The 16,289-nt window shown below is 45.9% G+C and overlaps 3 protein-coding genes across 3 annotated transcripts; 2 read left to right on the top strand and 1 right to left on the bottom strand.

The window, feature by feature from the left end:
- Nucleotides 1-3,175: 3,175 nt before the first annotated feature.
- L203_104731 (uncharacterized protein) lies at nucleotides 3,176-3,995 on the top strand (the record flags this gene model as incomplete). Its single annotated transcript, XM_066214109.1, has 2 exons — nucleotides 3,176-3,336; nucleotides 3,389-3,995. The coding sequence occupies 2 exons, from the start codon at nucleotides 3,176-3,178 to the stop codon at nucleotides 3,993-3,995; spliced, it is 768 nt and encodes a 255-aa protein (XP_066070206.1).
- A 1,038-nt stretch (nucleotides 3,996-5,033) lies between these two features.
- L203_104732 (uncharacterized protein) lies at nucleotides 5,034-5,438 on the bottom strand (the record flags this gene model as incomplete). The annotated part of the gene is made up of 1 exon (XM_066214110.1): nucleotides 5,034-5,438. One exon carries the CDS (start codon nucleotides 5,436-5,438, stop codon nucleotides 5,034-5,036), a length of 405 nt encoding a protein of 134 aa, XP_066070207.1.
- Nucleotides 5,439-13,641: 8,203 nt separating this feature from the next.
- On the top strand, nucleotides 13,642-16,041 carry L203_104733 (uncharacterized protein; the record flags this gene model as incomplete). Its single annotated transcript, XM_066214111.1, has 3 exons — nucleotides 13,642-13,771; nucleotides 13,822-14,929; nucleotides 14,988-16,041. The coding sequence occupies 3 exons, from the start codon at nucleotides 13,642-13,644 to the stop codon at nucleotides 16,039-16,041; spliced, it is 2,292 nt and encodes a 763-aa protein (XP_066070208.1).
- Nucleotides 16,042-16,289: the final 248 nt, after the last annotated feature.

Below are 16,289 nucleotides of genomic sequence, written 5' to 3' on the forward strand. Positions count from 1 at the left end.
TCAAGGTTCGCCTTTTGTCTTTTCTTATTTCTTATTGTTCTGTTCAATTATAATCTTTTATTTAACTATTGTTCAGTACATAGACATATGGGAAATGCTCATCGATTGTGCGACACTCTGAGAATATAGTGCCATATGTTGCACATATAGGCCTCACTACTTGAACCCATTCATCGACATCAAGAGATTTACGACCGACAACACCATCGACGCCCACATGAATCTCCTCACCACCTTACAGTTAAGACTGTAAGCAATAATCACGATCCTCTTGCCCCGGCTCTCAAGGTTTCTGTTTAAAGGGTCATAACCAATGGTTTGATATTGTCGATGTTAGATTATTTATTGTATTGATTGCATGTATATGAAAACGATAAAAAAACATCATATGAAAGCTACCGAGTAAACGCAAAAAAGCTGTCCAAGTCACGTGATATTAACCGGTCATAACCATTCTACTGTTGTGAGGGATCAATCCTCGACTGATTGCTGTTTGTCTTGTGCTAAGTGGTAAAGAGAACCGGAGATGAGAAGATGTCTGTGTAGATGTATGGACAGTACGGAGACGGATTATGTATATATTTAGATATGCATAATGTTATACTCGACAAAAATATGTCTCTACTCTTTCCTTCTCAAAAAGTCTTGGAGTATTCCAAAGCATGGTGCTATTCAGGATTGCTTGCTTCTCCAGAATATCTTTTAAGGTCTATTCATATTAATGTCGCTAAAGTTGGTAATATGGGGATCGACTTCTATAGTCTCCTCCATGATACTATGTAATTAAGTATGGATCTGCTATGGATATAGAGTAAAGCTGAGTGTTTGATATAACCAAAGCAGTAATGGGAAGAGTGAGCAGATAGGATTATCTTTGTAGCCAACGAATCACCAAATCTAGAGTGATTGGAAAGAACAAAGAGAGATAAAGTATTGTATTATTCAACCATTGATGTGGTTTGTAGGGGCTTGTTGTGATATTGATTAGAAAAATATTGTTGATTTTTCAAATGGTGCATTAGAAATATGTGTTCATCAGATTTTGGATTCTAAAAGGGAGGATTGATTAAACTAGTGTACCTTTACGCATCCACTCATCTCTCAAGTTTATTCTACAGCTGTAATCTATGCTGGCTATTATTCATGAATGGCTGCAGACAGCTTACGTCTTGATGCTCCGCCCTAACGACAGCCCTACCAATTATACAAGATTCTCAAGGTAACGGTGATTGGCAATTTCATGAGCGTCGCTTCCTCGAAACTTCAAACAAGAAGCAATGGAATGGCTGCGAAAGTAGGCAAGCAAGCAGGGCAGAACACGTGTCATAACCTTGGAATTATACCATGGAATATAGCCAATAAATAATAATGCAACTCCGATTGCATTATTGTGACCTTTTGGTACAGAGCGTGGATTTTAATTATTCCTATTACTTATGACAACACGGACCAAAAACCATGGGCTCGTTTTTGAACAAGATGGATTGAAACAATAATCGAAACTGGCAGAAGCAAGATCTGGCAGAAGCAATATCATCTGACCTCGAGGCATTGCTTCGTCATTGTCTCCCGGCTTGGCCTTTTAACAAGGCTACTACTGTAGAGAAGGGCACAATGGTTATCTAATCCATGGTGTCGAGATCTTGCCGTCCATGCATGTAAACGAAGGAGGTTTACGCTGCAGCCTCGAGGCGAGGTCAGTCAGGCTTCGAATTGGTCATCAGCAGGCTGAATAGCTCACAGACTGGAATATAAAAGGAAGGTTCTTGTTCAAGAATAGCTTTCATTCAACAATCTTTTCTCAACATCTCAAAAGATCTATCAAGCTATCCTCACAGAACGCAGCAGCAACACCACTCAGATAAGTTTCGTTAAGCTTTACTGGCAGTTAGAGTACAGCAGAGTCTCACCTAACTCCTCTCTCTAGAATGTGCACCATAAAGGTCACCACGACCATCTATCTATGTGGTTATTACGAAGTCAAAAGAACTGAGATCTCCACTTGTGACGACAATGGCAAACCCGGCCATGTGCCCACTGAGTGGAACTTGGCCTCCAGTAGGCCCAGGAGAGCTTGCGGCCAGGGTGGCTGCCCCAACCATTAATGATACGGTCAGTTGGCTATCTTCACCATTGGAGCAGTGTGTCAGACCACTCAACTTGTGTATTAGGTTGAAGTTGGGGACTAACGGATATTGGATGGTTGGAGGACAAGGATATATAAAGAGCAGATTCATTCCATAGATTCTCTATGGAATGAGTATTAATTAGCTGACCAACTATTAAGTTAGTAATATCAGTAATATCGTCCCAAGGAATTCTAGTACACCCACCCAAATCCTGACACAGTGCTTAGCTGATAACCGCGGGCATAAAGTCGTACTCCATGTGGATAAGTGGGATTTGAGCGGACGAGGTCAAGAACTGCAGATGAGATGGATTCTTTAGATTGTCATTCTCTTTTACACCCTGTCTGTGAGATGTCATCTCAGTTGTCCGCTCACTGCTGGCAGTCGCTCCTTTACACAATTTGCAAATGTTGATGTCAGATACTGTCCCAATGTTACATTTTTCGTGACTGCTGCCGTGTGCCTTTCATCCTACGGGCGTAATCAGGAATTTTAGTGTTACACCGCATGTAGTATAGTCCGCACTGTGATCTTGACGAGCATACTGTGCATGAGCCAATATGATGATGCTACGTAACAAGTCCGTTGACCAAGCAAGAACAAACGAGGCGAGTATATAAAACCCCCAAAGCCCTCGTCTGTTTTTGTCAGTATTGGGTATCACGAGAAGGTGAATGGCAAGGCAAGGACTGGAATAGGAAGAGATGAATGTCTCTGACTTCACAATATTGGTAGATAGGTGGACAGCTTGGTTGATGCAAGGTTTGATTTATGGATTGATGTATGGTACATCGCTAAAGAAAAGAGTAAAGGTCAAAAGAGTACTCGTATGGATATCTTACAAGCAAAGCTTATTATGAGAGGAATTAGATAACAATAAGGCTGAGTACAACAATAAAAGTGGAAAACAATAACAAATGGATAACAATAATTAAAAGTCACGTGATGAATAGTTCAATAGTTCAAAATCCATATTCACCACAGTATCTCTCACTCAACTTCCACTTGCATGTTCAGATTCAAAACCAGCACCTACGCACCACAGAATGGAACGCCGACCCTACCTCGGTTCAACCTCAGCCTTCTTTCTCATCACTCCGGGAACGGTTGTCAAGACGCCTTGCCCAGACTTGCTGGAAAACCGAACAGCCCTCCGTATTGAGCAGCAACTTCTGGAAAGACTGGGCAAGCATCCCAGAATCGTTCCGTTTGTACAGCCCTCTAACCCGTTCGTGGCCAGGAGCTAACTACTTCAACAGCTATCTTGGACCTCATCCCTCTGGCATTCTGCTTGCTGAGGCCCCGTATGGGAGCCTGCAGACCTACATTGACACGAAACACGCAACACTGTCCACTCCCCATTGTTGGAGTTTATGGGAGCAAGCGACTGAAGCCATCGTGCATTTGCACAGCAAGGGCGTGATACACTCGGATTTGCGACCAGAGAACTTTGTGGTGCACCAAGCCCCTCAGCCGTTTGCCGGTATTTGGCTCTGCGACTTTGGTGGGTCGTTTTGTGCTGAGCTCGGTTTGGATGGTGAACACCTGCCCGATGTTCCGTTTGGTGACCCCCAGATGGGATCCGAGTCGACGCCAGCAACCGATATCTTCAGTCTCGGGTCCATCTTTTACGCCATTCTGACAGGATATTGGCCTTTCCTGGACCGCCCGCCAAAATGGGCCTCTACAGAAGATTATATTGCCTATTACAACCGAGCGGTCGAGCTGCTTAAGCAGAGGAAGTTCCCAGATGTGTCCGGCCTGGACGGCGGGGATGTGATCAAGGGATGCTGGGATCTTGAATATAAATCAGCCGAGGAGGTGCTGCAGGCTGTGAGGTCGAAAATGACAGCGACGAACGTGTAGATTGTACAAGATGGCAATTTATTTGGACTATTGGAATATGCGATCGAATTGTACAAAAGATATGTAGAAGTAGAGTAGCTGTGACTGATTAGTTCCACGTCACAAGATGATTCTTGCATTTTACTTTGTAGCATTTACTAATTATTCTATTCTTTCATATGCATCCCATTACACAAACTCTGCCAGCTGCGACGTGCGCTGAACAGTACGTGGACGTAACACAGCGAGTGCAGCATCGTAACAGCTGTTATCCCACATCGTTTCAGCAAAGCATTGCACCGCCCATGTCACAAAAGAGACAGCATTCAGGCTACCCAGAAGTATACGCCAGCAGCAGGCTGGAAGGAACGATGATGCACTGTCAAGACACGCCAATGAACGAGACGTTCAGCTGCAGTGCTAGCACCCAAGTCACTGCCTCAACCAGATTGAAATCCGTCATTCGGACCCTCGCAGCTTCTAGAGCTATGACAAGCAAACGGTCAGCCATCAAGTGTCCTGTCGTAGACCCGGCAGGCAATCCTCGTGTTACGACCATGTGTACACGGCATATATACCGTATGTGTGCGGGATGAAAACAGATACGGTAAGAGTATAACGCGAGATATGCATATAAGGAGATGTACAGACAACATTCTACTGGACAACCTTGTTACGGCGCGCATGGCCACAGTGACATTCGGCGGCTTTGTCACCTAAGAACGCAGTATTCAAAAGTATGGGTGAACGCGTGTACGACACAAGCAAGGTATCATAATGTCAGGACTTGGGTTGGGTCTTGGGGCTTTGACTGGAAGGCGTTGGGACGAAGTATCTTGAGTGGGAGATGTCCTACTGGAATCGGCAAAGACAGCTATCCAGATTCATTCTTTAGAAATCTATAAACAGTCATTCCTTTTATCTTTTCAGCTTCTGCGCCCGTCGTTCAACCACATCACTTTCCCAAAATATCCGATCTCCTAATTTCCCCTCTCCATCATCCTGACGAGATTCCCGCGGCCGTGTTCCATCTGAAAACCTCTATAGAGATTCAATTTTTCAAGTTCTTCTGGAGGAAAATTTTCCGTCCTGGGATTTTTGCGGAGACTCTGGGTTACCTTCTCTTTGTTGAAGAAATTCTATATGCTTTAGGCCGCTCATCACGGCCTGAGCCCTCTCGGAAGCGTTGCTCGCACTGCCGAAGTTGGTAACTGCCATCATAAGACTAGCTTGATGATGGACTGTTTCCTTATCGCGCGAACTTTTTTCATACTGACTCCGTTCGCCGTAAGTTGAAGGTTTTTGCGACTGCTGATAATTGCCTGTCTGCGTCGTTGTTTGTTGGCTGGAACGCCCCCTGGCAGAGCCATCCAGTGACAACCCCTCTAGTCTGGAGGTCACATCTGCCGTTGTTGTGTATACTGATGGATCGGTAGCTGGAAGCTCAGATCGGTTTGGGGCCATAGCTGATTAAATTCTCGATAATTGGCGCTTGGTGGATATCCCGTCACAAGAAACAAGAGGCAATGGTCAATGTGTGTGGGAAACACCAAGCCTTCCGCTTTTAACCTGCTCGCCAGGTATCCGACCCACCACGGATGGCTCCCAGAATCACTCTGCCTAAAAGACGGCAAGACTTCTCGCGCTGTCTCCCTTCATCTCCCTTATGGCATCTCTCATTCTCGCTTGCCGTTGATTCTGAAAGGAGAGAGAGGTGTTATGACGCTGCACTGGTGTCAGAACCTTGGAATTATTGCATGGAGTATAGCCAATAAATAATAATGCAACGTAGATTGCATTATTGTGACCTTTTCGTACAGAGCGTGGATTTTAATTATTCCTATTACTCATGACAACTGGCTGTCTACTTTGTGTGGTTCCGCGCAGGGCCGCAACATCGGCGAGGTCCGCCTTTTGTCTTTTTATTCAATTCGATTTAATCTCTTATAGAATTATTCAGTACATGGATATATAGAAAACGTTTACAGATCGTGCAATCCTCTTCCGGAGTCTACCACCATGGACCATACATAGTGGCCTCACTTTGTTAACGCATACACCAGTATCGACATCTGCTACGATCCTATATGTCAAGCACTGGCTAACACGGGAGACAGCCGGGAGGGAATACAGAGGTAAGTGTGTCTGACTTGAGCTGTTAGTTGTCGGGAACACAGCCAGTGAGGATGGAGTCGGCTGGATAAGTTCTGAGGAGAAGATGTATATCAGGATAGACAACACGGAGACAACCCCAGAGAATCAATAAAGCTTTCTGTCTCTATACATCCCAATCTAACGATTCGCTAGTATCTCGTCCCAACCACATAGTACTCCAACTCCCTCTTGACCTATTCCTGGCACGTGAGCATCGTTCAGCGGCCAAGTACGTTGTGTGCACTGTGTTGTAAATTGAGATTTGGAGCAAGAAGAGATGCATTCGAGAAAGTTGAATAACAACTTTAAATCGCTACAAGAATTTGGATCCGTCTTAATTAACTAAATCGTATTAAAGCGTAGGACGCCGTAATTAAGCTTAATTTCAACAGTCCTCCTCGTCCAAGCAATTAATTTGATTTGGGCTTGATTCCTATAGCAGAGCGAAGCTTGTCAAACCTTTTTGTAGGCAATGGTTTTGTAAAGGCATCTGCTATGTTGTCTTCTGTTGCTATATGCTGAAGTTCAATTTTCCCTTCGTTCACATTCTCTCGAAGGTGATGTTGACGAATGTCAATGTGTTTGGTTTTATCGCGGTGAACAGGATCTTTGGATATCAGAATAGCCGCCTGATTGTCGTTGTAGAGGGTAAGAGGCTTTTTCAAGTCGAAGTTAAGATCTTTGAGAAGCTGCTGTAACCAAAGAGCTTGGCAAGCAGCGTCTGAAGAGGCCATGATCTCAGCTTCAGCAGTGGATAGAGCAGTAGTAGGCTGTCTTCTTGATCTCCATGCCACAGGTCCTCCTAAAACGTTGAAGAAGTATCCGGTTGTAGAGCGACGGGTGTCAAGACACCCTCCCCAATCTGCGTCGGCATATCCTAGGATTATACGTTGTCCTGCATCAGCGTCAAACGAAAGACACCAGTCTACCGTACCACTTAGATATCTCAGGAGATGACGAGCTGCCCGGACATGTTCCTTGTTCCATTTGCTTGTGTACCTTGCCAAGATTCCTACTGCATGAGAAACGTCCGGCCGCGATACTGTTGCAGCATACAGGATGGATCCTATCATTGCTGGGTATTCTTCGTGGCGCACTGATTCATGCTCTTCATCTGTAGCTTTCAAAGGCTTGAAGTTGGTTGGTAGAGGAACGGGTGCAGGTTTGGCATTAGTCATTCCGAAGCGGTCTAAGACTGCAGAGAGGTAGTGATGCTGTGAGATGAATAATTGACGAGTAGCCCGACTGCGATGAACGTTGAAACCTAGGAAATAACTTACCGGACCTCCATCTGTACATTCAAACTGAGCGTTGAGCTGTTCTTTGAATTTGTCAAGTTCTGAGCGGGAATTACAGGCAATCAGCTGGTCATCCACATGAACAGATAGGAGTAATATATCCTTGCCTGAACGACGGATGTAGAGGCAGCTGTCTGCTTTAGACGGTACTAGTCCTTGAGAGCGTAGGAATGCGTCGAGTGTTTTGTTAAAGCATCGAGGTGACTGTTTTAATCCATAAAGGGTTTTTCGAAGACGAAGTACATGTGTAGAGGGGATATCAGAACCTTGCGGGGGCTCAAGATATATTTCTTCCTCTAGTTCGCCATTGAGAAATGCTGCTTGAATGTCGACTTGATCACACTCGAGGTCCAAGTAGTTGACGATTGAGAGAAAGACTCGTATAGAATCTTTATGTACTACTCCTGCAAACAGGTCACTGTAGTCTAGTCCTTCAATCTGCGTATACCCTTTTGCTACCCAGCGTGCTTTGTACTTGCAGGGTAGTCCTGTCTCTCCATCCACTTTTCGTGTAAAAACCCATTTTGCTTTCAAGGTTCGCAAGTGAGGTGTTCGTTCGATAACATTCCAAACCTTGTACTTCTCCATCTTTGCTAACTCATCAGATATGGCTTGACGCCAATGTTGCCAGTCAGGAGATTGTCGGGCCTGGGAGTATGTCTCTGGGACAGCAGTCGATGTGACTGCAGATTGCAAAGTGGTTGCGACTAGTGCGATCGGCATAGATAAGACCAAGGAGTCCCCCTCTTCCAACTGTTGCGTAGTAGCGATGTGTGCTACAGCGTCGTTGGACGAATTTGATTGGTCACAAAGACGTTTTGAACGTCGAAGGTTTGGTTCCAGTTCAATCGTACTCCCTTGTAGTATATCATTTTCTGTAACGCTTTCTTCTTCGATAGGTTGTATTTCAGCAACAGGACTTGGGGCTCTCGACCTTTCGTATCTTTCATCTGGCACATATGAGTATCCAGGGAATTGTGGCAGGGTGGGAGATTCCAGTGCTGTTGGATCATCATTTGTCTCTTCACAGTCGTCAGCAGGTTCTACGATGTCAGGTGGAGCTGGAGGGTGTTCCAGTTGTCCTCCTGGAAGAGTGGTTTCCATAGGTAAATTTGTAATCATGTTATATTCAAAAGGTATGAATGTAGATTGCTCTGTGGCGGCAGGAACTGATGGCGGTTCTTCGGTTTGGATTGTATTTTCCGGTGGGAAGGTAACATCGCGGGAGACGACCACTCTTTTTAGATGTTCGTCCCAGACTCGCCAGTTATTCGTGCCATCAACATAAGATAATAAACGTGCAGGATGTGACCTAGGTTGAAGTTTGTCAGTTTCACTGTAAGCATGAACGAAACAACGAGATCCAAACGGTCTCAAGTGAGAATGCGATGTTGGGCAACCTCGCCAAATATCTTCAGGAATGAGTTTCTTAGGTCCTGATGGGCAACGGTTGCGAGTGTATACTACGTACAAGGCTGCTTCAGCCCAGAACGATTGAGGCAGTTTTGTTTCTACCAGCAAAGTTCTGACTCCATCAAGTATGGTTCGATGTGAGCGTTCAACTCGCCCGTTCTGGGCATGTGCTGCTGGTGGAACTACAACATGCTCAATCCCCTTATTTTGCAAAGCCGATTCAAGATGGATGTTGACAAACTCTCCTCCTCCGTCTGATCTTACCGTTTGCACGCGGCATCCCAGTTGGTTCTCTACTCGAGCAATGTAATTGAGAAGGGCGTTTGTCGCTGCTTCCTTACTCTTCAAAAGAGTAATAGTGATTTTTCTGCTGAAGTCATCGTAGCAGGTCAGAAAATAACGATATCCCTCCATAGATGGTACTCTTGCAGGTCCCCAAAGGTCGACATGAACACTGGCGTTAACGGAGGCAGACCGGATATGTGTCTGAGGCGAAGACAGCCTGGTACTTTTACCCATGGCGCAGCTGTCACAATGGAAGTTTTGCATATCTTTTGTTACTGACAACCAATTATCCTTCGATCCAAGCCTTCCGGCTTTACCCAGTGCTACCACATCTTGAATGTTCGCATGTCCTAGTCTGCGGTGCCAGGAAAGAAGAGTATCAGAAACAGTTGTAACAAATGCCGATTGGGTGCACGCACTTTTCGATTGCAGGATATACAAGGTGGTATTTATGTAAGGTGCTCTCAAGTACGTTTGGAAGTGCCCATTGTTCTCGGAGCGATAGTAAGCAGCGTCCTCTTTGAAGGTCCAGTACATATCGTTTCCTATACACATTTTTCCAACCGAGATAAGGTTTCTGTCCGATTCTGGGGCGAATAAGACATTGGTTAATACCGGGACGCCCGATACGTTGAAATCAAATTCCCCTTCTTCTCTGGCCATGAGAGTATCCCCGCTCACGGTGGTTATAGATATAGGTCGGGACAGAGGACGGAGGGCACGTAACAGAAAGCGATCACGAAAGATGTGACGCGTAGCCCCACTATCAACAACGATTGGAGCGCCGCCATAGGTGGCAGAAGTTAGAAGAGCAGAAGTAAGTTCTTCAGCGGAGTTAAACACGTTTACTCCTTTTAGATCGCTCTTCTCGTTTCTTGCTGCCTTACATTCACTTGTAGCATGTCCGTATTTCTTGTGGAAGTCACAATACAAGTTTTTTCGTCTAGGTTTTTCTTTCTTTGATTGTTCTGTCCAAGTCTGTAATCCATGAACAGGGACCACAGTTTGAGTTTTGTACACCTTTTCCGCCAACTCCTGCACATCTGCTACCCTTGCATTGTCCATGATGACTAGCTTTGATCGAATAGTGTCATAAGATGGGGGCATTGCTTGTACCATTAGCATGGCCAGATGAGTTTCTGACATTTGGCCGCCGGATTGTAAAAGCGTTTCATACAGCTGCTTCATTTTGCCGATGAATATCAGAGGGTCCGAACCTTCCTCCATTTTATAAGAGCCTAGCTGAGCCAGGGATTCGGCTACGCGAAGGCTGTCGTTTCCCGCATACTTGTTATTAATGTGTGAAAACAGTCGGTGAGACCAGGGTCGAGGAGGCTTGTCGTACGTTGTGGGACGACGGATTTCCCTAGGGAGGTTGATCGATATTAGGGAAGATATCGTATCTAGAATTATTGTATGAGCAAGCAGATCAGATTCCTTCCATCTCGTTTGCTCTTCTATTTCATTTGTTAGCTCGTCATCCACGCTCTTACCTTTGTCAGGGAGGGGTGGAGTCCCCGATGGATAATGGGCTTGGCCATTTGTCATACTCCAGAGTTTCTGGAATATGAGCTCCCTTCTGATAAAATCTTCCCATGCAAGGTAGTTTTCTGAGCCTTGTAAGATTACAGGCTGGAAGCTTCCGGCCGTTCGCCTAAAGAGACTTGATTCCATGTTTTGGTTTGATGTTCTTGACGCTGCGTAGTTTTGTATGAGCAGAAGGATTTGAAGACCTTGTATGCGCGTTAAACTGTTGCGGTACGCCACGACTCTTAATCTGTTGTAAATTGAGATTTGGAGCAAGAAGAGATGCATTCGAGAAAGTTGAATAACAACTTTAAATCGCTACAAGAATTTGGATCCGTCTTAATTAACTAAATCGTATTAAAGCGTAGGACGCCGTAATTAAGCTTAATTTCAACACACTGCAGCAAACTGGGAGTCAACGACCTGTAGACTCCAACAACCCTGCCGAGATACGCCTGCTAGAGTGCACCATGACAGCCACTACCATCCATCCCCAGACATCGACCAACCCGCAATGCATCCTTGTACCGCTCTCTAGCTATCCCAACACCACTCATCCTGGGTATACACGCCATCCTCCACACTCTCTTCTGGTCCAGAGACCGTCGACACACCATTGTCTACAGTCCTGACATCTCATTGTCAGGATCATGAACAAGGAGCGGATATAAGAACACAGGATACGGTGTATGCAGAGGGATGGTAGAGTGGGCTGAACGGAACGTGGATAAAGGATGCAGAGCGTCAAAGATATAAGGAAGGGGTCGTGGTCGACAGTTTCTTGGGAATGAATCTGGTAGCTGTCTGAGTCTATTTCAGATACATATCATAGATAACTCACTCGCCCCAAGCACTCCCAGACCAAGCCCAAGGACAACCTCACTCCTGACACTCATCATCTCCCTTGAACGCCTTGACTTTTTGGCCACCACGAACTTGCATTTACAAAGCAAGTCCACCCATCATTCAGAGATGCAATAATGCATGGTAAGCTTTCTTTTACCACCTCGGACAAATTTTCATTCTTCATAGCGGCATCGAGTTTTCTGCAAATCGTTTCGGATGTTGATATGGCGCTTTCAAGATTTACCTTGCCGGGTTCAGTCTGATGCAGTATCGTTTCCAAGTTTTTCATAAGAGGGTCAATTTCTTCATGGAGTTCTTTGGGGCATATACCGCAGGCAGTCATTGCTCGCCAGGTTTAAAAAGACATATCGGAATCCCACACGCCAGTTGTGATCCGTGTAAAGGATGGTTCAAGCTCTGGATTCTTGGTTTCCCTTTCTTTAAAAACATGATAGACTGTATTGTCGGATGGTTGAATGTCGAAGCCATCGCTGGAGCCGGGGAGGTCGGACATGTTGGGAGAGAATGAATCTGAGGAGAGGCTGCTGGATGACCGCCTCCTGCTTATACATCGCAGCAAAACGACAAAACACAGCCTTTGTTATCGGCCCAACCCAACATTCCTACAAAGGAAAAGAGTGTCGGAAGAATTTCTGCTCTGACAATCACCTTTGAACCTGCAGTTTTCAACTTTCGGCTAGGTGGTGGTAAAAGGGGTGCATTGGAATCGCTTCTTGTGTTTCACGGCGGGTACGTCTTGCGGTGCTCGGGAGAGGTAAGGGTGAATGGAGTGGATCTGTGATGAATGGTTGAGTATTTCTTTTAACCATTGCTAACAACGAACAGGATCTTTGTGTAACTAAAGCACAACCATTGACTTGTACACACAAGAATAGTGTACGTATTATTCCATCTAGTCTATAGTGTACAGTATAGATTGTGAAATACAAGCAGTTACACTTTATATACTTGTTCTTTGGTGATGCAACAATTGTCACATTCCAAACAACCTTACATGTCTCCTATCCAAACCGCCAGCCTCGACATCTCGTGGAGCGAGTCGAATCCGCCTTTCTCTCCTCTTGTCGTTCTGGTCAGTCCTCGCTGGGTCCCACTCTGGCAAGATCCAACGTTGTCGAAATAAGAGTGACCGAATTGCGCATAGGATATGTGGTAGTGGAAGCTGTCAAACGTTGGAATGATGACGTGGAATATAGGCGATACGTGATAGTGTAATCGGAGTTGTACTAGTATGGCCTTTTCGTTCAGCGCGGGTTTTGATTGCTGCTGTTTTCACGACAGGCTCATGCCAAAACCTCTGCCTATAGAAACAAGCCGACGTGGTGATCTTATTGTGGAAGCACCAGAATTTCCATAAGGCATCCACAAGCCCTTACACACTCAGAATATGCACTAACCCTCTGGTCAAAGATTCGGGCTCTGTTTTATTGGACGACCATCTTCCGAGCAGACGCTCATCAACCTGCTCACTCGTATGCACAGCGCCTCACCGCTTGCCACTCCTACTGCCAATGCATGACATACCCATACGGTAAAGCCTGAACGGGTGCCAAACATGCGCCACTTTGTTGCAGGATGGAAGCTGGGGCTCGTTGTTTGTTACTCTCCGTTTGGACTTTTCCGTCTGTTTGTTGTACTTGTCTGCTTCTACTGGGTTCACTAACCAAACTTGTTGCATATAGTGATTATCGAGCTGCACTCGCATTGCTGTCATGAAGATGCGGATGATTGAGATCGTGCGCCTGAACGAAAAGATCGCAGTGGTGCAGTCAGAGTTGCATTGTTATTTCTTGTCTATATGCCACGTCATCGCTCAAGGTTATGACACCAGCTCTGTATGACCCGCACACACCTCAGAATAGAAAACACCAGCTGCAGGATAATCGGAGATATATGCAGACGTGTGAGGAATAGGCATGGGAGTGTCTGGCACGCCTAACTGGGTAGATTTGCTGTTGCACACTTGATAACTCACCTTTTCTCTTTTGTTTTATCATATGCTGCCGATATAACGGGTTAAATCCTTGGAAACTCCTTAACAAGCGGCCTCGTGTCTCGGGAGCGAACAACATCGACATCTACAGACCATCTTCATCCTCATCTGGAGGTCTCTTTTCAACATCATGTCCGAGTCAGATCAAACCAGATGCAAGATCATCCAAGACCACCCGATTGCAAACGGTCTCGACGCTTTCCGCGCCTTTTCTCGGCCACTAGTCACAACAAACAACATCAAACTGCTTAGCAGAAAGAGTGAGTCGTGAATACATTTCTGTAGAAAGTCCTCATTAACCACTCTGCAGATTTACAGGACGTTACGTCGTTTCTTCTGGCAGCTCTTCTGATTCTCCCCGTGTCCAGCCTTCTACAGTCAAAAACGTCTGCCCAATATAAAGTTCAAGATGATATCTTGCGCCTAAACTCCTCTGTCCAGTCCAAGAATTTTGATTTCGACCACATCATACCACTTCTCGAAGCAGCTCTTGCCGATAACCCAGAGGATGCGCTGATATGGGATCGCCTTGCCAATGCCGCTGCCGCCCTCAACGTCACACCACCTCCACGATCGATGACCCTTTCCTCCCTACAAACCCCATGGGTACATTCCACAAGTAGCATTGTGAACTCACCTGAATACCGACTATACATCGATCAAGTCCTTAAGAGGGAGCTTGGGCAATTACGTGTTGGACTTCCTAGTTTCCATGCTACCTTCTTCGGAAGGGTTGCGGATCTAGAAACAGCAGCGGCGGCAGTTTTCCAGAGCTGTACGAGCGGCAGCGATCCACTCTTCCGGGAGGGATGGATGGGTTGGCCCGAAGACGCAAACGAAGGTGCGGTCATTGGCTGGTTTAAAAATGTAACAACGAACCTGGTGGCTTTTGCAGAACGCTATCGCCCTCCTCAGACTCAACGCTGGCTACTTGCGCAACCTAACACGCCTCTCCAGGGTTCTACTGTCAAGCGCAAGTTGGACATTGGTTTCGTGCGCGGTCCAGAGCCTGAGGAAGGCTCTCCATTCCCCTGGTCACAAGTACTCGTACCTGGCGAGCTGAAGAATAATCCCTCGGCAGATACCCACGCGAACGCGTGGCTTGACCTTGGCAGATACGTTAGGGAAACACTGTCTGCGCAAGATACACGTCGTTTTGTGCTGGGGTTTACTTTATGTGGCTCCCTGATGAGAATATGGGAATTCGATCGGCTTGGGGGCATTGCCTCTGAACAATTCGATATAAACAAAGAGGGAAAGCGGTTCGTATCGACCATCTTAGGATTTCTTTGGATGAGTGAGGACGACCTAGGATTCGATCCTACGATAATCACATGCGGCGACAAGCGGTATATTGATATCGAACGAAACGGTCAGGAAGAGCGTATTATCATTAAGAAAACCATGAGTCGGGCGCGGTGCGTTGTCGGCCGGGCCACTACCTGTTGGGAAGCCTATGCCGAGAAAGACCCGAAGAAGCCACTTGTTATCAAAGACTCGTGGCAATACCCAGAACGCGATCACGAAGGGGAACTGCTTCGGGAAGCGATGGAGAAAAAGAGTTATCCATGTTGCCCGACACTATTACCATACCACCGTCCGCGTTGGTGATAAGGACGATGACGTTCTAGCCAACATTCGACGAGGGATAGACCTTTCAGAAGCGGAGCATTACCCATTGGGTCGCTCAAAGAAGGTGACTGCCACTCCAAGTGCGACTGGCACGCCGAGCCAAAGCCGCAGCAGTGGCGCTGGTGTCAAGGCTGGTGTCAAGCGCCCATCTAGCGAAACCAACGTGCCGCTACCACCCAGTAAGCGCTCCATCCCAACGTCTCAAACAGAAGCCAGCACAGAGATGCTGTCTAATCGAGTACATCGGCGAGTTATTCTTTGTGATTATGGAAAACCAATATACGAAGCAAGCTCTCGAGTAGCCCTTCTTGCCGCGATGGAACGCTGCATTGCAGGACATGAATCCCTGTTACAAGCCGATTTTCTGCACCGAGACATCTCCATCAATAATCTCATGATAGACGAGGACAATGACAATGCCTTCTTGATCGATCTTGACCTTGCAATCAAGGTATCGCGGATAACTGCGTCTGGGGCAAAGGGGGTAACTGGCACGAGAGCGTTCATGGCTATCGGGATACTTCTAGGTCACGAACATTCGTTCATGCACGACCTGGAATCTTTTTTCTGGGTTCTCTTCTGGATTTGTATCCATCATGATGGTCCAGGTAAACCCGTCAGCTCTGAGTACGATAGATGGAACTATGAGGGCGATAACATGCTAGCTGATCTGAAATTTGCCACGATAGGTGATGAGAGAAAGTTCTTGAACACCACGCGTGCCCATTTTACACCTTTCTACAAACCTTTAATCCCGTTTATGAACAAAATCCGCAAAAAGATCTTTCCCAACGACAAGTGGTGGAGGGAGGAAGACAGGGAGGAAGACAGGGAGTTATATTCCTTGATCAAGGAAGTCCTTGCCAAAGGTCAAAAAGACCCGGAAATACTTGGTTAACATAGAACGTGACGTTACTGCTTGAATAAGATACCCATTGTAGTTTCATGAATAAGAACGTTCGAAACCTTTTCCATAAACGATAACTACTAACAGGATTCTTTATTTTTTAGCACAACTAATGTCTGCCCTGTTTTATATCATTTTCTCTTATCAGCGACATTACCTAACGAAATCCTTTACTCTACGAACACAACAATCGTACACTTTGTTGGTTTACTTCGTTGCATTGTACAGCTCTAATTATA

This window comes from Cryptococcus depauperatus, chromosome 5, assembly GCF_001720195.1.
Source record: "Cryptococcus depauperatus CBS 7841 chromosome 5, complete sequence".
NCBI lineage: Eukaryota > Fungi > Basidiomycota > Tremellomycetes > Tremellales > Cryptococcaceae > Cryptococcus > Cryptococcus depauperatus.